Source organism: Limanda limanda, chromosome 22 (genome assembly GCF_963576545.1).
Source record: "Limanda limanda chromosome 22, fLimLim1.1, whole genome shotgun sequence".
Classification (NCBI taxonomy): Eukaryota; Metazoa; Chordata; class Actinopteri; order Pleuronectiformes; family Pleuronectidae; genus Limanda; species Limanda limanda.
The window spans coordinates 552,108-577,967 of record NC_083657.1 but is presented as its reverse complement, the minus strand read 5'-3'; the positions used below and the strand labels follow the sequence as shown (position 1 = coordinate 577,967).

At 46.3% G+C, this 25,860-nt stretch overlaps 2 protein-coding genes across 2 annotated transcripts; both read left to right on the top strand.

Moving 5' to 3' along the window:
- Positions 1-10,494: 10,494 nt before the first annotated feature.
- Positions 10,495-20,046, top strand: kcnj10a (potassium inwardly rectifying channel subfamily J member 10a). The gene is made up of 5 exons (XM_061066363.1): positions 10,495-10,879; positions 11,281-11,492; positions 12,714-12,845; positions 14,243-14,420; positions 19,637-20,046. The coding sequence occupies exons 1-5, from the start codon at positions 10,495-10,497 to the stop codon at positions 20,044-20,046; spliced, it is 1,317 nt and encodes a 438-aa protein (XP_060922346.1).
- A 2,050-nt stretch (positions 20,047-22,096) lies between these two features.
- Positions 22,097-24,956, top strand: si:ch1073-220m6.1 (uncharacterized). The gene is given in 6 exon segments (XM_061066423.1): positions 22,097-22,151; positions 22,533-22,826; positions 23,600-23,857; positions 23,960-24,102; positions 24,202-24,487; positions 24,490-24,956. Coding segments are annotated over 6 exon segments (1,155 nt in total). The 5' UTR covers positions 22,097-22,117; the 3' UTR covers positions 24,630-24,956.
- Positions 24,957-25,860: the final 904 nt, after the last annotated feature.

Sequence of the window (25,860 nt, the reverse complement as noted above, 5' to 3'; positions counted from 1 at the left end):
AGTGAAGAGAGAGAGAGAGAGGTCACATTCAGACAAAGAGACTGAAACCAAGAGGGAGAGATATTCAGCCTGAAGAAGTACTTTGTACTAGTACTTTGTACTATGGACTTCAGCCACTCACAGTACTTTGTACTATGGACTTCAGCCACTCACAGTACTTTGTACTATGGACTTCAGCCACTCATAGTACTTTGTACTAGTACTTTGTACTATGGACTTCAACCACTCACAGTACTTTGTACTATGGACTTCAGCCGCTCACAGTACTTTGTACTAGTACTTTGTACTATGGACTTCAACCACTCATATTACTTTGTAATATGGACTTCCACCACTCACAGTACTTTGTACTATGGACTTCAACCGCTCACAGTACTTTGTACTAGTACTTTGTACTATGGCTTCAGCCACTCACAGTACTTTGTACTAGTACTTTGTACTATGGACTTCAGCCACTCACAGAACTTTGTACTAGTACTTTGTACTATGGACTTCAACCACTCATATTACTTTGTACTATGGACTTCCACCACTCACAGTACTTTGTACTATGGACTTCAACCGCTCACAGGACTTTGTACTAGTACTTTGTACTATGGACTTCAACCACTCACAGTACTTTGTACTATGGACTTCAGCCCTTCACAGTACTTTGTACTAGTACTTTGTATTATGGACTTTCAACCACTCACAGTACTTTGTACTAGTACTTTGTACTATGGACTTCAGCCCTTCACAGTACTTTGTACTAGTACTTTGTACTATGGACTTCAGCCACTCACAGTACTTTGTACTATGGACTTCAGTCACTCACAGTACTTTGTACTACGGACTTCAACCACTCACAGTTCTTTGTACTATGGACTTCAGCCACTCACAGTACTTTGTACTAGTACTTTGTACTACGGACTTCAACCACTCACAGTACTTCGTGCTATGGACTTCAACCACTCACAGTACTTTGTACTACGGACTTCAACCACTCACAGTACTTTATACTATGGACTTCAACCACTCACAGTACTTTATACTATGGACTTCAGCCACTCACAGTACTTTGTACTATGGACTTCCACCACTCACAGTACTTTGTACTATGGACTCCCAACACTCACAGTACTTTGTACTACGGACTTCAGCCACTCACAGTACTTTGTACTACGGACTTCAGCCACTCACAGCTTATAGGAGTTTTTTTCTTGGGTTGTGTTGTTGCTCTTGGGTTGTGTTGTTCTTGGGTCGTGTTGTTCATGGGTTGTGTTGTTCCTGGGTTGTGTTGTTCTTGGGTTGTGTTGTCCCTGGGTTGTGTTGTTCCTGGGTTGTGTTGTCCCTGGGTTGTGTTGTTCCTTGGTTGTGTTGTTCCTGGGTTGTGTTGTCCCTGGGTTGTGTTGTTCCTTGGTTGTGTTGTCCCTGGGTTGTGTTGTTCCTTGGTTGTGTTGTTCATGGGTTGTGTTGTTCCTGGGTTGTGTTGTTCTTGGGTTGTGTTGTTCTTGGGTTTTGTTGTTCCTGGGTTGTGTTGTTCTTGGGTTGTGTTGTTCCTGGGTTGTGTTGTTCCTGGGTTGTGTTGTTGTTCCTGGGTTGTGCTGTTCCTGGGTTGTGTTGTTGTTCCTGGGTTGTGTTGTTCCTGGGTTGTGTTGATGTTCCTGGGTTGTGTTGTTCCTGGGTTGTGTTGTTCCTGGGTTGTGTTGTTCCTGGGTTGTGTTGATGTTCCTGGGTTGTGTTGTTCCTGGGTTGTGTTGTTACTGGGTTGTGTTGTTCCTGGGTTGTGTTGTTCGTGGGTTGTGTTGTTGTTGTTGGGTTGTGTTGTTGTTGGGTTGTGTTGTTCCTGGGTTGTGTTGTTACTGGGTTGTGTTGTTCCTGGGTTGTGTTGTTCCTGGGTTGTGTTGTTGGGTTGTGTTGTTCCTGGGTTGTGTTGTTCCTGGGTTGTGTTGATGTTCCTGGGTTGTGTTGTTCCTGGGTTGTGTTGTCCCTGGGTTGTGTTGTTCCTTGGTTGTGTTGTTCCTGGGTTGTGTTGTTGTGTAGAACCCAGCAGGTCAGATACTGTAGATTTACAGCGGTTGATTTCCTTGGAGGTCGTGACCCGGGAAGCCGAGGACGACCATGACCTTCATCACACCCCCAAAAGATCCCACCCCCCGGGGGGCGGGGCCCCAGTGCTCCCGGTAAGGGGGCGGTTCCGACCATTGAAGGGTGGCAGGTGGGGGGGGGGGAGCCCCACAGATTGATGTGTGTGTGAATCGCACAACGCCGGCCTCTTTGTGTGTCGAGTCTCCGCTGCAGATTCATGAGAGAAGAAGAAGAGAAGAAGAGAAGAAGAGAAGAAGAGAAGAAGAGAAGAAGAGAAGAAGAGAAGAAGAACTCATCAGGACGGAGGTAAATTCAACTCCTGTCACAACAAAGTGAGAAGCCCCCCCCCCATGGAGAGGTGGACTTCTCCATGGGGGGGGGGGGGGGACTGGTTGAACTGGTTATTGTTCTGTTGCATCATCACTCTGTCCCAGTACAATCCCCCCCCCAGCTCAGTGTGCACCTGTTATTGATGATGTTATATTAACTGGTCGTAAAGATGGACGCCATGACAGCTCTCTGGAGCCTCCGCCCCCTAGTGGCCGGCTGCAGTACTGCTCCCAGGTCCCGCCTCCTCCGGGTTAGGAGATGGGACCTGTCTTCATCACACTGAGGGACGTGATGAAGACAGGTCCATGGTGATGAGTGACAGCTGAGACTGACTTGTGATTGGTCGAGACGGGGGCGGTGTTACCGTGACCGAACGGCGACGTGTTGGTATCTGCATAGATATCATATATAAAGACTAGATGTGTCGGCCGCGTTGCCGGCCAACAGAGTCGAACGTCACCACATGGCGGCCATCTTGCTGCAGGCGGCTCGCTCACCCACAACATTGTGTTGTAGTGGTGCGTACTTTTTAAATAACCATAACTTGCTCAATTTTCAACCGATTTTTAAACTGTTTGGTTTGTGATAAGCGTCAGAGATGTAGTTATGACACTGCATACTTATGAATAATTATGTTATTTTTCTAAACAATTTAATAATGTATGCAGTGTCATAACTACACAATGTTAAAGCCCTATGAGACGAATTGTTATTTGTGAATGTGGGCTATACAAATAAAACTTGATTGATTGATTGATTGATAACTACATCTCTGACGTTTATAACAAACCAAACAGTTTAAAAATCCGTTGAAAATTGAGCAAGTTATGGTTATTTAAAAAGTACGCACCACTCCAACACAATGTTATGGGTGAGCGAGCCGCCTGCAGCAAGTTGGCCGCCATGTGGTGACTTTCGACTCCATTGGCCGAGGCATGTAGCCTTATATGTGTCTATGGGTATCTGGACCTGGAAGGAGGCGGAGACACGTCGGCCATCTTTGTTTCGAGTCTTTTTGCAGCTGATCTGGAGTCTGCAGCGTAAACTTTAGTAAAGAGAGAAACCTCTGAAGTTGAGTTCTGTACAACACGTGTCCCTCAGTGTTGTGTTGAAGTGTTTGTCACTGGATGAACGTGTGCGTCCCCAGCGGGAGCGTGTGTGCGCTGCAGCGAGCTAACGCTAACGATAACGCTAACGACCTCACAGAGAATCAGACTCGTTCTCTCTGCTTTTCTTTGATTTGTTAAACCTTGTGTCCACGCAGCCACTTCCAGGCGTGTGTATCTCATGACCATCAAACATCTACATGAGAAAGTTGACAAAGGCTGAAACAGCGGAGGAGGCGCGGCACAAAGAGGCCCATTTATAGAGTACAGTCGGGGGGGCGGGGGGGGGGGATCGGGGGATGGGGGAAGCTGGGAGGAGGAGGAGAGTTGAATTAATGAATTAAAACTGTGGGGAAACAGCGGCCGGCTGAATACTGGTGGGCTTCTAAAGAGAGGCATGCCGGGGGGGGGGGTCCTGGAGGAGTGGACACACTTCTTCAGACTCAGACTCACACTGGACTCGCACTCGGCTTCACGTGCAGGACGCACAACTCCTCTGGTTACACAATGACCCAGTAACACAGAGACAGTACCAGAGGCTCCTCAGACCTGATCCTGATCCTGATCCTGATCCTGATCCTGACTCTCCTGCTTCAACGGAGTTTTCATCTTTTCTTTTTAAAATAAAGGATGACAACGACGTAGAAGGACGACGACGTAGAAGCTGAGCGCCAGGATGTGATGTCACGGAGGCAGAGACGTGAAACCTGTCGTCAAGAAGCTCAGATCCAGACTTCACTTTACTGATTGCACCAGACGTGAGAACAGAAACGTGTTGTTCACATGTTTCAGTGAAATGATCTGAAGTCTCCACGTGTCCAGCTGCTCTTCACAAGGTAAAACAAATCATCTGCAGATATTATCTTCTTATCATTAAAATATCACAGGAATTCACTTTAAATATACAGAAGTCATGTGTAGATCTGTTTATTTCTTGTGTTATAATCATCTTTTCAACTTTGTATAAATTTACTTTAATTACATATTCTGTCTGTTTTAGTGGAAAAATAATCTTTGAAATAGTTTGTTTTTTTACATTTCCCCAAATTTAAGTTTCCATTTCCTACATGCATGAATATTTATAATAAATATAATTTCTAACATTATGGTAAATGTTGTCAGGAAGAAACAATCTTATGTTATTATCCATGAAGATGTAATGTTCAGGTGTTTTGCTCTTTTTATATTCTGTAATATGTTTAACACCCCCCCCCGTGATATGAAATCTTAGTTAGCTGATGTTTCTCATGATTTTTCATGTTCCCCATGTGTTGCTTTGATTGACTCTGTTGTGTTGTGTTGATTTGATTGACTCTGTTGTGTTGTGTTGATTTGCTGTCTCTGATCTCAGTTGTGAGGTGATCTCAAAGAGAATACCTGATTAAATTAATATTTTATTCAGATATTGAAATGCAAAACAGGTCAAAAAGATTGTTTAGGTGATTTGAGAAGTGGCTGATCAGTTCACGTTCGGAAAACCTGTGAATGGTGTTTTCCCTCCAAGTCCAGAGAGCCGCCCCCCCCCCCCCCCGCAGCACTACAGGCGTGGAACAGTCAGATTTACAGTCAGATTTACAGTCAGATTTACAGTCAGATTTCTCCAGTCTACTTTATTCTATTTTGTTTTATTTTATTCTATATATTGTTGTTTTTTATATTGTTGTTTTATGTTCAGTACACCAATGACACCAAGGCAATTTCCTGTATGTGCAAACATACATGGCAAATAAAATAATTCTGATTCTGATTCAGTCAGATTTACAGTCAGATTTACAGTCAGATTTACAGTCAGATTCACAGTCAGATTTACAGTCAGATTTACAGTCAGATTTACAGTCAGATTTACAGTCAGATTTAGAGTCAGATTTACAGTCAGATTTACAATCAGATTTACAGTCAGATTTACAGTCAGATTCACAGTCAGATTTACAGTCAGATTCACAGTCAGATTCACAGTCAGATTCACAGTCAGATTTACAGTCAGATTTACAGTCAGATTCACAGTCAGATTTAGAGTCAGATTTACAGTCAGATTTACAATCAGATTTACAGTCAGATTTACAGTCAGATTCACAGTCAGATTTACAGTCAGATTCACAGTCAGATTCACAGTCAGATTCACAGTCAGATTTACAGTCAGATTTACAGTCAGATTCACAGTCAGATTTACAGTCAGATTTACAGTCAGATTTACAATCAGATTCACAGTCAGATTCACAGTCAGATTTACAGTCAGATTCTCAGAGACTCGTGGAGACGGGAGAACAACGGCTGCTTCCGATGTTTCTCAGGTCGAAGTCGTAACTCCTCCCCCAGCAGCTCTGGGTCGAGGACGTGTCGGACGCTCAGCTGGACGCACACAGCCAAGGAGACAAATGTCCCATCGCCATGGTTACGGCTCACTTTCACTTCCTGTTGTTGCTGTGAAATCCACATTAAGGTGAATGATGTGACTCTGGGGCCCCGGGCAGGAGGGATCGGGGGGGCCCCTGCATTGGACCAAGTCACATGATACATGAGAGACACGCCTCTAAAGGGCGAGTGGCGAAGGCCTCGGGGGGGCTCAGTGACCTCAGCTACACACAGAAACCTGCTGGTAAACCTGGAACTCCTCCTTCTGTCCCCGGCCCCTGAGGGACAAGGTTCATGTCCTGAGCTTCCACCTCAGATTCATCTTCATGAACTAGGTCTCTGGGACACGACAGCAGCTCAGTGTGAGCGTCTCAGTCCGTCTCCCGGAGGCAGACGTTGGACTCTCTGTCCAGGGGACGTTTGACTCTAAGTCCAGGGGACGTTGGACTCTGAGTCCAGGGGACGTTGGACTCTGAGTCCAGGGGACGTTGGACTCTGAGTCCAAGGGACGTTAGACTCTGAGTCCTGGGGACGTTAGACTCTGAGTCCAGGGGACGTTGGACTCTGAGTCCAGGGGACGTTGGACTCTGAGTCCAAGGGACGTTAGACTCTGAGTCCTGGGGACGTTAGACTCTGAGTCCAGGGGACGTTAGACTCTGAGTCCAGGGGACGTTGGACGCTGAGTCCAAGGGACGTTAGACTCTGAGTCCAGGGTACGTTGGACTCTGAGTCCTGGGGACGTTAGACTCTGAGTCCTGGGGACGTTAGACTCTGAGTCCAGGGGACGTTAGACTCTGAGTCCAGGGGACGTTAGACTCTGAGTCCAGGGGACGTTAGACTCTGAGTCCAGGGGACGTTGGACGCTGAGTCCAAGGGACGTTAGACTCTGAGTCCAGGGTACGTTGGACTCTGAGTCCTGGGGACGTTAGACTCTGAGTCCTGGGGACGTTAGACTCTGAGTCCAGGGGACGTTGGACTCTGAGTCCAGGGGACGTTGGACTCTGAGTCCAGGGTACGTTGGACTCTGAGTCCTGGGGACGTTAGACTCTGAGTCCTGGGGACGTTAGACTCTGAGTCCAGGGGACGTTGGACGCTGAGTCCAGGGGACGTTGGACTCTGAGTCCTGGGGACGTTGGACTCTGAGTCCAGGGGACGTTGGACTCTGAGTCCAGGGTACGTTGGACTCTGAGTCCTGGGGACGTTAGACTCTGAGTCCTGGGGACGTTAGACTCTGAGTCCAGGGGACGTTGGACGCTGAGTCCAGGGGACGTTGGACTCTGAGTCCAGGGGACGTTGGACTCTGAGTCCGGGGGACGTTGGACTCTGAGTCCAGGGGACAGGGCTCCGAGCCATGGAGTTGTGTTGTCCTGAGGCCTTCATGCAGAGGACAGGCGGGGGGGTGTCTCTGTGCATGTGGACGCGGGACAGAAGGGATTACTCTCTCTCTCTCTCCTCTCTCTCTCCTCTGGAATACTAATGTCTGTCTTTTGTCCTCCGCCTGCTTCCTCCACCTTCCTCTCTCTCTCCTCCTCCTCCGTCCATTCCTCTCAGCCGTCCCCTTTCTCTCCTTCTGTCACCCGATGCTCTCTCAGTCCTCCCCTCAAAACCAATTATTCTCTCTCTCTTCTGCCCCCCCCCACCATCTCTGCCCCCTCACCGCGTCGAGCACCACACACTCACACACCATCAAACACAGACGCACACCGCGCTAACACAACCCCTACACACACAAACACACACACGTCAACACTCCGCCGTGCTCTCCTCTCGCCGTCTCACTTGCTCTCTCTCTCTCTCTCTCTCTCTCTCTCTCTCTCTCTCTCTCTCTCTCTCTCTCTCTCTCTCTCTCTCTCTCTCTCTCTCTCGCTCACCCAGTCGTATTTTTCAATGGTGGCTTTTGTCCCTTTCATCTCCGGGTAAACAAAGGATTCTTGTGAACTGGGGACACGGGAAGGAGAGGGACGGAGGGACGGAGGGACGGAGGGACGGAGGGACGGAGGGACGGACGAGAGGAAGAGATCCTAACCTCCAGTGTGGTTGTTTCAGCCGGGGGGTGGGGGGGAAGTCAAAGTCAAGAGAGAGAATCCATCAATATCCAGTCAGAGACACGGAGACACTTCACACTTTCACTTCAGCTAATAGTGATTTAGTCTTGATTGACAGGTCAAAGGTCAGGGACGGGTTCTGTCCCTCAACCTGAACGCATCAGCTTATTAATGTGTCTGTCCTCTTATGAAGACAGCTGTCTTTGGGACGTTTCCTCATGTATAAGAACTTAAAACGTATTGAATGGTTTATTATGATTTATTGATTTATTAGTGTAATGAAGCTGAATCTCCACTGGTTAAATAACGCTTCCTTCTGAGGACCCAGATGTTTGAGGACGAACCCACAGGAGACCAGAGACACGCCTGGAGGTTCTGAGACTTGTTGGTTTTGTCTTTTCATTTGATCGACAATAAGAAGAATGACTAACGTCAGCATTATGAATGAATGAATATGAATATGTGTAATCAGCTGCTGGATGTTTGTCTGAGCTGAACATTCCTCTGGACACTCGGCTGCTTTGTGTAGAGTCACTGCTGAACAGGTCTATATGTGTGATACACAAGTGTGTGTTTACTGTATGTGTAGGAAGGAGCTCCTCAGGGGTCAGAGGTCAGCTGGAGATGGACCAATCAATGGGCCTCCTCTTGACCCCGCCTCCACCCCCCCCTCTTCCCCGCCACATCTTAGTATTCACAGCACAGACATCCACACAGATCTCTATTCATCCACTCAGTGTGAGCTCCAGGAGAGAGAGAGAGGGAGAGAGAGAGAGAGAGAGAGAGAGAGAGGGAGAGAGAGGGGGACGGGTCAGACGGGACAGCAGAGGACAGAGCGTATCACATGGCCTCGGCTCGGCCTCTTTTGTTTTAGCTGTGTTGTCTTTTGGTTTTGCTAAATTCGCAGCGGAAAAGCAGATTGAGACAAAAGGTCCATTTAGCAAAGAGAGAGAGAGGGCGAGCGAGAGGGCGAGAGAAGGAAGGATGAGGAGAGCTGCAGCCAAGACGAGGGGTCAGAGGTCACAGGGACAGACAGTGTCCATAGGAGACTTCTCATTCACTACACTGTAAACACCAACACACACGTATAGAACTGTCTCATGAGGACACGTCCTCTCTGTCCACAGGGACAGACTCTGTGGACACAGAGAGGGACAGCTCCACTGGTCTGTGAGGACTTGTCCTCACTGTCCACAGGGACAAACTCTGTGGACACAGAGAGGAACGGCTCCACTGGTCTGTGAGGACACGTCCTCTCTGTCCACAGGGACAGACTCTGTGGACACAGAGAGGACGGCTCCACTGGTCTGTGAGGACACGTCCTCTCTGTCCACAGGGACAGACTCTGTGGACACAGAGAGGATCAGCTCCACTGGTCTTTGAGGACATGTCCTCTCTGTCCACAGGGACAGACTCTGTGGACACAGAGAGGAACAACTCCACTGGTCTGTGAGGACACGTCCTCTCTGTCCACAGGGACAGACTCTGTGGACACAGAGAGGAACGGCTCCACTGGTCTGTGAGGACACGTCCTCTCTGTGTGAGAGCTGCTGGGGGGGTGAAGCTGGGGGGGGGCAGGTTTATGGACTCTTCACTTTGGTTGTAATCCGTGTTTTGATGATATAAATGTGGGAAAAGTCATGATTGACAGATGACACGGAATTATGATTAGTCAAGTGACGAGTCATTCATATTTATACTCTGATGCATATATAGTTTATGTGATAACACTTTTACCCAAACCATAACCATCCACTCAGAGGACACAGGTGTTTCCTGATGGAGCATCTGTGGAATCATTTAGTTGAGTCAATAAGAAAAACTCTCATTCCATCTCTTTGGTAAAAAAGCTCCAACGTCCAGTCGCCAAATTCAAATCTTCATGTGTCACATCTGCTCACATCACACGTGAGCTCTGAGCTGCAGTGAGAACTGGACGTGAAAGGACAGCATGAAGACAGCTGTGCTCAATGGAGGACGAGGGACGGACGGTGGGTAGTGTCTCCTCATCTGGAGTCAGAAGACGTCTTGTGCAGCCGACCGGGTCAGCATTATCACGCTTTTAATGTGAAAGAGCAGCTGTGCCTTCATGCTGAAAGGGGGCTTTTATTGTGACAAGGCCAGCTGCCTCCAGTGAAAAGTGGAAGGGGCTTAAATGGACCCCCCCCCCTGGTCAGCAGCACTGTCCACTATACATGTGCTGCTGATCCTCATGGTCCCCTCACAAGGTTCCTCTCTGTCATTTGTCTTCTTCATGTGATGTTTATTTTCCTTCCTCTTTCACATTTTACCGCTTTGCATTTCAACTCAGCTGCTGCTCATTATATAAACATATAATACTATAAGTCTATAATAAGAATAAAGCAATAAGATCTACCTAGAATGAAAGAAACCATCTTTGAGATCAATGTACTTGACTCGTGTTCTTTGTACTTTGGTCCCATCGACTAACATGGAGGACGTGTTCCTCTGCCGGCCACCAGGGGGCGATGGAGACGCTACGGCTTCACTTTCATGGAGTCATCATGTCGTCCATCTTTGTAGTCTTTTTAATGGTCTCCTCTTTTTGTCTCCCGCCCCTTGCAGTACCAGCCATGACCTCAGCCACTCCCCCTTCCTCAGAGGGATCCTCCCCCCAGAAAGTATGCCACTCCCACACGCAGACGGACATCACCAAGCCGCTGCTGAGCTCCCCCGGGGGGGCCAGGGGGGTTGGAGGGGGTGTACAGGAAACCGGCGCGGGAGTCACCAGCGCCCTGCGGAGGAGACGGCGTGTCCTCTCCAAAGATGGGCGGAGCAACGTGCGCATCGAGCACGTGAGCGGGCGCGGCGCCCTGTACCTCCGTGACCTCTGGACGACCTTCCTGGACATGCAGTGGCGCTACAAGTTCTTCCTGTTCTCCGCCACCTTCGCCGGGACCTGGTTCGTGTTCGGGGTCCTGTGGTACCTGGTGGCGCTGGTGCACGGAGACCTGCTGGGTAAGATTCAGTTTTAATCTGACAGTAACATATGGATCCCGTCTGTTTAGTCACATGACGTCTTTTCAGCCAATCAGGCTTGAGATGACGAGCCTGATCGTCTTTTCAGAATAAGAGCGTCAGTATCAACGTCTCTTCTCTGGTCACGAGACTTTCCTCTAAACACGATCATTTGAAGCTTCTGGTGCGATTCCACATTTCCCATCAGGCAGTGCGGTTCCCCTGAAACAATCACGACTCATTGTGTGTCTGTGCACAGAGAAAGTACACAAGTGGTTTTCTGTGAACTAGACAATGAGGGACACATAGTGTTTGTCAGACATGGCGTGAGAAGGACCTGGCAGGAGAGAACTTGGTCTTTAAACCCGATGCTTGGTCCTGTGTCTCCTTCCTGTGAGCAGAGTTCGACCCCCCCGCTAACCACACCCCCTGTGTGATGGAGGTGAAGACCCTCACCGGGGCCTTCCTCTTCTCCCTGGAGTCGCAGACCACCATCGGCTACGGGTTCCGCTGCATCACGGAGGAGTGTCCTGCCGCCATCATCCTGCTCATCTTCCAGCTGGTCATCACCATGGTGATGGAGATCTTCATCACCGGCACCTTCCTCGCCAAGGTAGATAGGAACATGGGATTATTGTCTTATTGTGTTGCACCACACTCGACCACTAGGGGTGTCAAATATCAGACACATGTTTACATTAGAGCTGTCAAACGATTAAAATATTTAATTGCGATTAATCGCATTTATGTCATAGTTAACTCGCGATTAATCGCAATTATTCGCAAATTTTTATCTATTCTAAATGTCCCTTCATTTATTTTTTTTCCAATAATTTTACTTTTGTTTTAATTCTCTTATCAACATGGAAAAGTGGATTGGCTTGCTTTATGCAAATGTTTTATTTGATTGAAAAACAACATTGCCAAACAGGGCGGTACAAAATAAAATTATAAAGTGCACATTTCAGGTAAACAAGGACTCAGCCTATAGTGCAGTTAAACCATGGCTTAATATTTTATTTTTTTCAAGTTTGCTGTGAACATAGCAGTCAGTCCTCTTATTTCAGAAACAATGACCCTTAACAGTTAGGTTATTAATAACAGGTAAGCGTACTACTTCTTTGCTTTCAGCCAGCTACTCAAACAGACAAGCAACAAAATAACAAACAAACAAAACACACAGGCAGGTGTCGGCCTACTTTGAAATAAATTAAACACAGAACTTTGTAGGGCTATTTGAGTCCTCCCCTTATTTGTGGAAAATTTATGAAATAAGAAATACCCTATTTTTAAATAAATAAAACCATATAGCTGCAGCCTAATAGTGTAACGGACTGGGTTTATGTTTATGTTTGGTTTTGACGTATGCTCAGTAAAACACTGTTGAAGGAGCGTTCTGATGTCTGTGGTCAGTGAAGGGGTCTGGGTGGGACATGTGACTGTTTGGACCAATAGGATGGTTGCTTGGGGATCGGGGCTCAATGAGGAAGTGAAGCGTTGTTGATGTGCGCAAGTGATGGAGTAAGAGCGAGAAGTGCACATGTTTGTAGAGGAAAATAAAAGCTACTAAACCAAGAAGAAGTTCCGTGTCTTGTGTAATAGCTTAAAAACATATATTTTAGTTGGCGAAATAAAACAAAAAGCGAGAGCAGGTCAGACTGGAGGCGAACACAGATACTGAAGCTGAAGCTGCAGCTCTGCTTTAACTCGCGTTAAAAAAAATGATGGCGTTACAATGGGTTTGTGTTAACGCCGTTAAACTGACAGCTCTAGTTTACATCATTAAATATGGATCATATCCAGAGCTCATCAGCTTCCCCCCCCCTGCTTGCAGGTGGCGCGTCCCAAGAAGAGAGGCGAGACGGTGAAGTTCAGTCAACAAGCCGTGGTGTCCAATCACGAGGGCCGGCTCTGCCTCATGATCCGAGTCGCCAACATGCGCAAGAGCCTGCTGCTCGGTTGCCAGGTAACGGGACGAACACCTTGAGACACGTTCATCAACAATTTCTGTAGCTGTTAAATTCAGATTTTGTTATTTGCATATTCGATAGTATTCATATTCAGTGATTAAACCTCCGTGTTTGGTAATTCACTGACAGGAAGTGAAAGTAGCTCGTTGCCTGAGAACACGCCCCCTGCTGGTGGAGCTCTGGGGCGTTTCGGGTATTGAACCTGTGGCCTCTTGGTCACATGTTCTGACTCCATCTTGTCTCCAGGTCACATGTTCTGACTCCATCTTGTCTCCAGGTCACATGTTCTGACTCCATCTTGTCTCCAGGTCACATGTTCTGACTCCATCTTGTCTCCAGGTCACATGTCCTGACTCCATCTTGTCTCCAGGTCACATGTTCTGACTCCATCTTGTCTCTTGGTCACATGTTCTGACTCCATCTTGTCTCCAGGTCACATGTCCTGACTCCATCTTGTCTGCAGGTCACATGTCCTGACTCCATCTTGTCTCCTGGTCACATGTTCTGACTCCATCTTGTCTCCAGGTCACATGTCCTGACTCCATCTTGTCTCCAGGTCACATGTCCTGACTCCATCTTGTCTCCAGGTCACATGTCCTGACTCCATCTTGTCTCCAGGTCACATGTTCTGACTCCATCTTGTCTCCAGGTCACATGTCCTGACTCCATCTTGTCTCCAGGTCACATGTCCTGACTCCATCTTGTCTCCAGGTCACATGTCCTGACTCCATCTTGTCTCCAGGTCACATGTTCTGACTCCATCTTGTCTCCAGGTCACATGTCCTGACTCCATCTTGTCTCCAGGTCACATGTCCTGACTCCATCTTGTCTCCAGGTCACATGTTCTGACTCCATCTTGTCTCCAGGTCACATGTTTTGACTCCATCTTGTCTCCAGGTCACATGTTCTGACTCCATCTTGTCTCCAGGTCACATGTTCTGACTCCATCTTGTCTCCAGGTCACATGTTCTGACTCCATCTTGTCTCCAGGTCACATGTTTTGACTCCATCTTGTCTCCAGGTCACATGTCCTGACTCCATCTTGTCTCCAGGTCACATGTTCTGACTCCATCTTGTCTCCAGGTCACATGTTCTGACTCCATCTTGTCTCCAGGTCACATGTCCTGACTCCATCTTGTCTCTTGGTCACATGTTCTGACTCCATCTTGTCTCCAGGTCACATGTCCTGACTCCATCTTGTCTCCAGGTCACATGTCCTGACTCCATCTTGTCTCCAGGTCACATGTCCTGACTCCATCTTGTCTCCAGGTCACATGTCCTGACTCCATCTTGTCTCCAGGTCACATGTCCTGACTCCATCTTGTCTCCAGGTCGCATGTTCTGACTCCATCTTGTCTCCAGGTCACATGTTCTGACTCCATCTTGTCTCCAGGTCACAGGGAAGCTGCTGCAGACGTCTCTGACGCAGGAGGGCGAGACCGTGAGGCTGGACCAGAGGAACGTCCCGTTCCAGGTGGACACGTCCAGCGACAGCCCCTTCCTCATCATCCCACTGACCTTCTACCACATCATCGACGACAGCAGCCCCCTCCGGGCCTGGGCAGCTAAAGGTGTGTGTGTGTGTGTAGGTGTGGTGTGTTGGTATCACGCTCATGTGCTGCTGGGTTTCCTCTCGCTGCCCAGAGCCGGGCGGGTTGGACTCTGGAGGAGAAGGTTTCTCTGGCTGGAATGTGAGAGAGAGAGAGAGAGAGAGAGAGAGAGAGAGAGAGAGAGAGAGAGAGAGAGAGAGAGAGAGAGAGAGACATCGCTCATTAGAGCACAAAGCTGCTCAGTCTGGTGCTGACACGAAGATCCACGTCCAGCTGCAAGCTGCAGATCCTAAGTCCTTCAAACCAACACTACTGAGTTTCTCTTTCTGTTATTATCCTCCATTTCCTCTTTCTTTTTAACGTCTTCATCACTTTACATTTTGCACGTTTGCTTTCGGTCATCACTCTCTTCCCTCCTGATCACTTTGTGTTCGGCCTCTCTGTCGTGACCCTGGAGGTTATGTTTCCACCCCTGTCCGCTTGTTGGTTGGTTTGTATTTGGAAGCAACATTTCTGAAAAACAAGTGAATGGATTTCCAGGGAACTTGGTGGAAGACTGAGGAATGGGTCAGAGATTTGTTTTCTCTTTCTTTTACATTGAGAGATTTTTGGGGTCTTGGTGATAGATGGATGGATGGATGGATGGATGGATGGATGGATGGATGGATGGATGGATGGATGGATGGATGGATGGATGGATGGATGGATGGATGGATGGATGGATGGATGGATGGATGGATGGATGGATGGATGGATGGATGGATGGATGGATGGATGGATAGATAGATAGATAGATAGATAGATAGATAGATAGATAGATAGATAGATAGATAGATAGATAGATAGATAGATAGATAGATAGATAGATAGATAGATAGATAGATAGATAGATAGATAGATAGATAGATAGATAGATAGATAGATAGATAGATAGATAGATAGATAGATAGATAGATAGATAGATAGATAGATAGATTGATAGATAGATAACTTTATTAATCCCCGAAGGGAAATTAAGTCGTCATAGCAGCCGGTATATTTGAATACAATAAAATACAATAAAATACAATAGAATAAAATAAAAAATGTTGAGGTAGAAAGAATAAAAACAGAAACACAAGATAAATAGGTAGATAAGGTGCAGTGGCAAGATGATGGTAATAGTACTGATGATATGATGGTAATGTTATTGTTACACAGTATATAAAAATAGTACAGTATATATAGTATATAATATAACATAATATATATTTATATATGATAGTAATTATACCAATATAATAGCAGTATATAGTAATAATGGCAGCAACAGTATATGTAATAATAGTAATAGTAATATAATAATAATAATTATAACATGTACACATGTATAAATACGTGTATATATAAACTTATATATACAAAGAATATACAGAGAGTATGATATAATATGATATGATATATAGTAGAGGTATAAATATAAGTATTTGACTATACAATACATCATGTAATATACTATGAGTGTAAGAATATGTAGACAGAGCGTGCAAAAGACAATATTATTGTATAAAATGATATATAATATCAGTATGGTTTATATGAACACATATCACATATGATGTAAGTGTATATGGAGCGGAGTGTTGTACAGGGTACACAGTGGATGTTAGAACTTTCAGATCCCTCTCATGCTTCAGAACCTTCTGCCAGCTCCTGGCGACAGTAGCTACCTTCTGTCACCAGGTCCCCGGTGCTGCTTGTTCTGGGTGGTGTCCTTCCATGAGTCCAGACACGCTGGCTTTGAGACGCTCGTGACCCACGGTGCTGAGTTCCTTCACTGGAGCAGGACTCTGCACTGACTGCTTCAGCTGACGGAGCGTTAGAGCTCCTCCACCTCTTTGTGTTCGGCAGAGAACAGCTCTATAGGAGCAAGGAACTCAGGCTTCCAGCGCAACAGAGTGTGAACCTTCTGGACATTGTGTGACCATGAGGCATTGAATCGGGGGGGCAGGACAGCGTGGAGACTTCCAGACACTGAACTCACAGAGGGGAGGACACAGTGTCCGTCTGGATCCTGGAATCAGGTCCGAAGACATTCATTCATGTGAAGCTGTTCAGACCCACTGAGCCAGAATACCAGCTTCCTCTACAGGCCTGCATCTCTCACACAGACACACACACACACACACACACACACACACACACACACAGACACACACACACACACACACACACACACACACACACACACACACACACACACACACACACACACACACACACACACACACCAGATTGTGAAGATACAAACACACCAGATTGTGATGATGTGTTTCCTGTCGAGCTGAGTGATGAAGAACCTGTTGACGTGTCGGTGGAATCAAACGTTACCAGACAGGAAGTTTACAAACCCAGTCGGAGTCAACAGGAAACCGAGCAGCAGCAGAAGCACCGCGGCAGGAAGTCACACGGCAGGTGCTGTGCTGGTGAGACAGGGGGACAACCAACCAACCAACCAACCATCCAACCAACCAACCAACCAACCAACCAACTAACTAACTAACAAACCAACCAACCAACCAACCAACTAACTAACCAACCAACCAACTAACTAACTAACCAACCAACCAACTAACCAACCAACTAACCAACCAACCAACCAACCATCCAACCAACTAACTAACCAACCAACCAACCAACCAACCAACCAACCAACCAACTAACTACCTAACTAACTAGATACCCAACCTCATCTCATGACAATCCAACTCATGTCTCCCTCAAAGAGACAAATCTGAAATGGACGTCAGCGCTGGAGGACGAGTCGTCAGGAAATCATGAAAAGAGATTTAAGTGGGAGGTGTCCTGTAGAGCATGTCCATGACGTGTCCATGTCCATGTCCATGTCCATGTCGTGTCCATGTCCATGACGTGTCCATGTCCATGACGTGTCCAGCTGTAGAGCAGGTCCATGACGTGTCCATGTCCATGTGCATGACGTGTCCATGTCCATGTGCATGACGTGTCCATGTCCATGACATGTCCATGTCCATGTCTATGATATGACTTGTCCATGTCCATGACGTGTCCATGTCCATGACGTGTCCAGCTCTAGAGCATGTCCATGACTTGTCCATGTCCATGACGTGTCCATGTCCATGTCCATGATGTGTCCAGCTGTAGAGCATGTCCATGACGTGTCCATGTCCATGACATGTCCAGCTCTAGAGCATGTCCATGACGTGTCCATGTCCATGTCCATGTCCATGACATGTCCAGCTCTAGAGCATGTCCATGACGTGTCCATGTCCATGTCCATGTCCATGACATGTCCAGCTCTAGAGCATGTCCATGACGTGTCCATGTCCATGACGTGTCCATGTCCATGACGTGTCCAGCTGTAGAGCATGTGCATGACGTGTCCATGTCCATGTCCATGTCCATGACGTGTCCAGCTGTAGACCATGTCCATGACGTGTCCATGTCCATGACGTGTCCATGTCCATGTCCATGTCCATGTCCATGTCCATGTCCATGACGTGTCCATGTCCATGACGTGTCCAGCTGTAGAGCATGTCCATGACGGGTCCATGTCCATGTCCATGTCCATGACGTGTCCAGCTGTAGACCATGTCCATGACGTGTCCAGCTCTAGAGCAGGTCCATGACGTGTCCATGTCCATGACGTGTCCATGTCCATGTCCATGTCCATGACGTGTCCATGTCCATGACGTGTCCATGTCCATGTCCATGTCCATGTCCATGTCCATGTCCGTGACGTGTCCATGTCCATGACGTGTCCATGTCCATGACGTGTCCAGGTCTCTCTCTGCAGGACAGACGTGCAGACGGATGTTTTGCTCCAAACAGAGGATCCCTGGTTTGCGTGTCTGTGTGCGTGGTTGTGAAACGTTGTGTTGTCTCCCCGGTGGGACGGACGGCTCTGGGTTAGAGTGAGGACTGTTTGGACAGATGACCGAGTCGACATTCTGACTGAGGCCTGTTGACGCAGGTGTGCGCTTGTTTGAGAGGATGTGTCTTCTTGTGTGTCCTTTGTGTTACTGGTGCTGTGTGTTGAAATCTACACAAAATATTTATTTATTAGTATCTATGGCTGGAATGTTTTCAACCGGGGCATGTGTGTGTGTGTGTGTGTGTGTGTGTGTGTGTGTGTGTGTGTGTGTGTGTGTGTGTGTGTGTGTGTGTGTGTGTGTGTTGGAGTCAGTTTGTAAGTGGGGAGTTTTATGTTTTGTAAATGTCAGGATGTTTGTGTGCGTCTGTGCACGAGTGTGTGTCTTTCTCCAACTGATTCTAATCAACTACAGTCTGAACTCTAACAAACTCACAAACTGGTTCTCCTGTGGTTCTCCTCTGGTTCTCCTCTGGTTCACCTCTGGTTCTCCTCTGGTTCTCCTCTGGTTCTCCTCTGGTTCTCCTCTGGTTCACCTCTGGTTCTCCTCTGGTTCTCCTCTTATTCTCTTCTGGTTCTCCTCTGGTTCTCCTCTGGTCCTCCTCTGGTTCTCCTCTCGTTCTCCTCTGGTTCTCCTCTGGTTCTCCTCTCGTTCTCCTCTGGTCCTCCTCTAGTTCTCCTCTGGTTCTCCTCTGGTTTTCCTCTGGTTCTCCTCTGGTCCTCCTCTCGTTCTCCTCTGGTTCTCCTCTGGTCCTCCTCTGGTTCTCCTCTGGTTCTCCTCTCGTTCTCCTCTGGTCCTCCTCTCGTTCTCCTCTGGTTCTCCTCTGGTTCTCCTCTGGTTCTCCTCTGGGTCTCCTCTGGATCTCCTCTGGTTCTCATCTGGTTCTCCTGTGGTTCTCCTCTGGTTCTCTTCTGGTTCTCCTCTGGTTCTCTTCTGGTTCTCCTCTGGTCCTCCTCTGGTTCTCCTCTGGTTCTCCTCTCATTCTCCTCTGGTTCTGCTCTGGTTCTCCTCTGGTTCTCCTCTCATTCTCCTCTGGTTCTCCTCTGGTTCTCCTCTGGTTCTCCTCTGGTTCTCCTCTGGTTCTCCTGTGATCACCTGAGCATCACAACCTGCTCAGATCAGACCTGAGTCTCTGACTCTTGACTTTGCTCAACATGAACAATGAGGGAACAACTCATGGATCTTCAGGAGAAGATCAGATGTTCAGGGAACTGGTTCCTGGGTTTGATTTGATCGAGTTCCAACGATCAGACTCTTTGTGAAATTAGTTTTTAGTATTAAACTGTATTAAACCCTTGGTTGTGTTTGAACGCCCGGCCTCTCTCTCTCTCTCTCTCTCTCCTGCAGGCGGCGGCTGGACGGACCCGGACCTGGCGGACTTCGAGCTGCTGGTGATCCTGAGCGCCACCGTGGAGCCGACCTCCGCGACCTGCCAGGTGCGCACGTCCTACCTGCCTGACGAGATCCTCTGGGGCTACGAGTTCCCCCCCGTCGTGTCCCTGTCGCCCTCGGGGAAGTACGTGGCGGATTTTGCCTTCTTTGAAAAAGTGGCCAAAACCACGTCGCCGCTCTTCATCAAGCCGGCCCTGCCGCCCAGCCCCCCCACGCAGGCGTCCCGCTGCCGCGGCAGCAAGGAGGACGGGACGGACGTGGAGAAGATGAGACTGGAGGAGATCTACAGGGGGGAGGAGAGGGGCCGGGGGGGGGTCCGCCCCAGAGAGAGCAGCCCGCGGAGCGTGAGAATCAGCAACGTGTGAGTGACGAGAAGCAGATCTGAAACTGAGATCAAAGGCAAAGAAACTGAGATCAAAGGCAAAGACAGAACAACAGAAGCTGCTCAAGAGAAGAAGTCGTGACCTTCTGCAAACGCAAATTCAAAATGTGGATCAGACGACAGGAAGTCACGCACCTGGGCCTCGAGTCTCAGAGAAGAACCTGGAGACGACTTCACAGGGTTAGTACACATGTACACATGTACACATGTACAACACATGTACAACACATGTACAACACAACAGCAACAACACAACTCGTCCTGTGTCTGAGGGACACACTCACACTCCAAAGTCTCTTCACGTCATTTCTGTGTCGAGTCTTTTGAATTTTTTACCACCAGATTCTAATGAAAACACTTTTCTACAGAAATACAAATTAAATAAAAAACACAAATGTTAATTCCTTGAAAATTATACTAAAAAAAAACAAAATAGTTTTCATTGAGAATTCATTAGAATCCTCTGGCCCACTGTCTTTGACCCGGTTCTCTCAGACCTGATGAGGTGAAGTCTCACGTCTCTTCACAGAATCACTGTACTGTTATTTTTATTAATTAAAAACCTGTAAAAGGTGAAGGAGAAAATACTGGAAGCGTATTATTTTTTTAACGACTGATTTTAAAGGAATGTATGATACTTTATGTGCGTAGTCGTTTCTAACACCTGAATATATTGAGCTCTTTGATATGAACGTCCTGGTTTATTGGGGGAAACATGTTTAGTAATTTTACTAAAAAGCACTTTAACTTGAAAGAAAAGTGGCATTTTACACAAGATGAGTAACTGAACTAACTTTGAAACTTAATGCACTGTATTGACTTATTAAACCTGTGGTTGTGTTGGGGGGGGGGGGGCTCTGAGTGTGTGGTCGTGCTTTGTGAGCATGATAATAATCTTTGTATGAACCTGTTTTTAATTGAAATGTATCTCTGTACAGGATGTGAAGAAATTATTTTTTTCCACGTTCTTTATGTCATGAAAACTTTGTACTGAATTTAAATTTAAACCCATTAACTGTAACTGTACGAGGCTCGATATCATTTCTGTCAAATCTGTTTACTGCTGTACCTCCGTCCCACATGAATGGAAATAGTCATTTTAAAGTTAAATGATGGTGCTATGGTAAATTAATAGGTTAACACAAACTATTTTTGGAGAATCCTTCTTGAAGTAAAGATCAGAATTTCTTCTACTTGTTTGTTTCACTGGCCAACAAAGCATTTTATTCAGAAACAACATCATAATATCGCCTGATGTTCATCGCAGAGAATATAAATAATAACTCTAACCCTTTAACAAATATGTAAAGCACCAAGTTTGAGTTTTCAAGGGAATCAAGGACGTTAAAGTGTTTTATTTGCCACATTTCAAATGAAAATCCTCTGCTGTTCATACGAGCCTGATGGTAAATATTCAGCCTGGATATTGGCGGTGCTGGTTTCTACTGTATCAGCTGCACTGGAGGCGTGTCCCCTGAATACTGGAAGCTCATTGGTCCGACTGCTAATGTACGTCTAAGTGCCTTCTTTAATAAAACTGTTATTTACAATGTCTGCATGTGAGACAGAAGATTTATGTTTGAGTTTCTTCCAAATGTAACCTGGCATTTTCTCAACATCATTTTATGTTTGCATTTCAACTTTTGAATTATGGAGCAATTCATTTTGTTAAGTTTTTAACTGCATTTACATTTAAACACAAATAGAAGTACTGAATTCTCCTAGAGCTTGAAGTACGACTGTTCTGACCAATCAGAGAAACACATGTAAGAGCCTTGAGCATCCGGAAGAGAGGAAGAGGGGAAGAGAGGAAGAGAGGAAGAGAGGACTGAGGCCCAAATCTAAAATCTAACATCACCAGACAGAACCTTTAATGAAGGTATCTGGTAAGTTTCCAGTGTGTGGGTTCTATTCAAATGATAAAATAGTTTCCTTGCGTCACTTCCTGAGTTTGACACCTGCCTCCGCTGCTCTTCTACCTTCATGCTTTGCTGCACCAGCAACTTGTGTTTCCTTTCAAACGCTTTCACACGAACCAAGACGGAGGACTGAAGATGCTTCTTCTTCTCAGCTGCTGGATTCTTTCAGGTAAAGTCAATGCAACTTGAATAATGTGCAGTTAAATGTTTCAGTCAGTTCATGTTGCTCCTAAACATTCAGGGGAAACCGGGTGTGACGCTTATTCAAATGAGGTTAAGTCTTGTTTTCCACTTGTAGTAGATTTTGAGTTTATGTGAGAAGAACTATTTCGTTATTGGACCAAATTATAAAATAGCTCTAAGGTTAATATATGGTCGGTATAACATAACATTTGTTTTCTAACATCTTCACATTGAGCTTCACCTTGTTTATACATCAATGCTTCTACAACAACATCTGATCCTGAGCTTTGCAAAGTGTGAACTAACTTACGTGAAGTTCTGTTGATTTCATTTTGAAGTAATTTATTACATTTTGTTTTGTCCTCAGGAATCACGGCCGAGGAATCAGCAGAGACACATTACAGGATGAGGAACAGCTCAATATGTCTGAACGTTACAAAGCCACCACCATATAACGGTGGTGAATGGAACTTTGGTGAAAGTTTCATTGCCTCTGTAGGAAAAATGAATCCCAGCTTTGAAAATAAAGTGGAATTCAATGCCACGAATCTGAAGTTGTGCATCAAAGACCTGACTGACACGGACTCTGGAATCTATGAGGCCACAATCCGCGATGATAACTACAAGCGGTCGATTGAGAAATACAGAGTCATCGTTCAAGGTGAGAATGTTTCTGTTCTCAAAACTGTGATTAAACATATTCCGTCGTTATTTTTAGCCACCTCTTCAGATGCAAATACATTTTTTAAGTGTCTCCTCATAACTTCTCTTAAGGTTTTCTGTCCACAGTCGAATCCCAGCTCCTGAGAACAGGTGTTTTCAATCGGTTACATTTAACCATCAACTCCTCACAGAACTTACCAACAGAATAAAAACCACAAACTGAAACCAGATGAAAATAGAATAACATGAACATGAACAGTACCGCGACAAGAAACATGAGAAGTTAAAATAACCACGAGATAAAAATGAGGAACTGAGCAAGAACATGATTTTCTGATGTAAGTTCAGAGTTTCCTGTCGTGGTGCTTTGAATCTTTTTTACATATTTACTAAGAAGATTCATTTCTTCTTTCTGAAATCCACAAGGAGGGGACTTCGATTATTTAGAATTAAACGATGTTGTATTAAAGACACTGGGATCATACATTTAATTTGGTTATTCTTAAATATTACTTATAACTTGACAGATACGACTGAAGAAATCTATATTTATAAATTTGCAGCTCAGTCAAATTGTGTCTGAGCCTGAATCATCTGGTTCGATCCGGGGCCCAGCACCGTTTTATTATCATATATAAAATCTATATGACATATTGAGCGACACATGATGAATTGTGTGATGCAAACAAGGTAAGAGGACGTTCGCGTGTCGTCATGACTACAGGATGTTGACCTGACTCCACAGTCTTCTCTCTGCCTGGTGGTTTTCAGACAGCGTCCCCCGGCCGGTCCTCCTCGTGTCCGTCCTGCAGTCCAACGTGTCCTCAGGTCTCTGCAGCTTCGCCGTCAACTGCTCCGCCCGGGACACGTGGGCGTCGGCCGACTGCCACAGGGACGGCTGCACAGCGTCCCAGAGGTCACGCTCAGAGGTCATCAGCATCAACATCTCCGTCGGCAACGGGACGGTCGTCTGCAGCGCCGAGAATCACGTCAGCGCCAAGAACGGGTCTGAAAACATGGCCGCAGCGTGTGAGTCTCCATCAGCAGCTCGTCGAACCCACAGTTGTGTTATAATCTTTTGTTAGTTTCCATGAGATGATCTGCTGATGATGAGTTTGTGTGTTTCTCCAGGCTTCGATGAACCTGATCCTGAACACACAGTGAAACCACTTCCTGTGTCTACTATCCTCATCCTGTGTGTGGTGTGTGCGTCTCTCGTTGCTCTCATGGCTCTTCTGGCTTGGAAGGTTTCTTCAGGATGGAATCAGCATCAGGTGCAGTGTATAGTGACATCTAGTGGTGAAGTGTCATGTTGCAGCTGAACACCCCTCAGCTAACCCAGACTAAAGACTTGTTTGGTTTCTTACTTCCAGAGACAGACGCTGGTGGAGGAGCAGCCGCAGCCGGAGAGCAGAGTGTCCACCTCGTCCTCCGGTCCGTCCGAGGTCGCTTATGAAAACGTGGACGCCACCCAGCCCGCCGAGGAGGGGGGGGCCACGCCCAGGCAGGAAGTGGATACAGTCTACAGCGTCCTACAGGTGGCAGCAGATGTGACTCCTCCTCCTGTGGAGACGTTTGGAGAGGCTCCACCCTCCCTGCCTGAGGGGGGGGCCGGGCCCTCGGAGGTCAACTCTGTGTACAGCGTGTTGCAAAAGCCCAAAACTCTGAAGTCACAGCGCCACCAACAGGTCACATGAGACCATCAGAGGAGCTGGAAGATGATGAACTGGGAAACACAACTTTGTACAAACACACTTCGACCTCACGGCTTCAATATCCTCACAGGTTATTAAACAGATGAAGGATTTGAAAGGTTGAAATCATGTGAAGAAAAATATTTGCGTGATTGAAAGTAGCTTTAGATGCCTTGTTTATATATTGTTTGTAAATAATAACAGTCTAACAGTTCTGTACTGTACCAGAGATCCACTGCTTGTTTAACCTCCTTGTTATAGAATCACTGGATTTAATCTCAATAAAATAAATAAAAAAAGACTTTTAGAGATTTCTGTTACAACCCACAAGATCTAAAAATACATCAAGAAAAAAGATATAAAGTACCAATATATCAGAATCAGAATCAGAAGTATTTTATTGTACGTTCACACATACAAGGAATTTGCTCTGGTTATTGGTGCAAACAATGAACATAGAAACATAAAAATGCAATAAATACAACATGCATAGGAGAGCAATAAAAAAATGGGAAACCAGTATATATTTACTCACTGTTTACTTCTTATTTACTCACTTTTTACCAATATTTATACAAAGTAACATTTATTTTGAGAAAAACATTTCTGAATAAAAATATATCAAAATATATCGTCTTTATTCATTATTATCATATAATCTGTCTTTCTGAAAAGCTTCAACATCAACATCTCCACTTCCTGTCGTGCAAAGGTGAAGCCAAAATATCACAGACACTGGTGCCTCCATCTTTGACCTGGATTCTGCAAAAGGACAGAAACCGTCTCTGAGGACAACGTGTCCATGCAGCAGGTTCTCTGAGTGTTTGAGATGTGACCTGTGTCCTCGTGTCCTGGAGGACTCACTCCTCCTGGAGGACTCCGGTCCACATGGGACAGCTTGTGTGTCTCGGATCAGACACACAAACCAACATCACTTCCGTTTGCTCGGTGGCAGGAACCAGGCGGGGGGGGTGGGGTTACCATGGAACTCAGTGGGAGGATGTGGTCGGGAACAAAACACCAGATTTCATTTAGGTGCATTGTGGGTATTTCTCACTTCCTTTAACGTTGTGAGATGAGCTGCTTTCAAATTAAATATGTTTGTGATTTCGAAGGAAATAAAAAGTCTGTTTGTTGGTTTTCATTCGTGTGTGTGTTGTTCTTTATAAATAAATACTTTATATTTACATTCTTTATTTATGAATATATTATATTTGGGGAGGGGGCTGTAAACTGTCTTTTTGACTGTTGGGGGGGAGGTCTTATACCCTCACCCTCCGCTGCCATGACGACGGCCCCTGAGCAGCCGCCTGTCACACAGGACATCACAGAGGACAT

Coding starts and splice junctions, on each gene's coding strand:
- kcnj10a (XM_061066363.1), top strand. CDS start 10,495: ATGACCTCAGCCACTCCCCCTTCCTCAGAGGGATCCTCCCCCCAGAAA. Junction 11,493..12,713: donor CCGGCACCTTCCTCGCCAAG/GTAGATAGGAAC, acceptor CCCTGCTTGCAG/GTGGCGCGTCCCAAGAAGAG. Junction 14,421..19,636: donor CCGGGCCTGGGCAGCTAAAG/GTGTGTGTGTGT, acceptor TCTCTCCTGCAG/GCGGCGGCTGGACGGACCCG.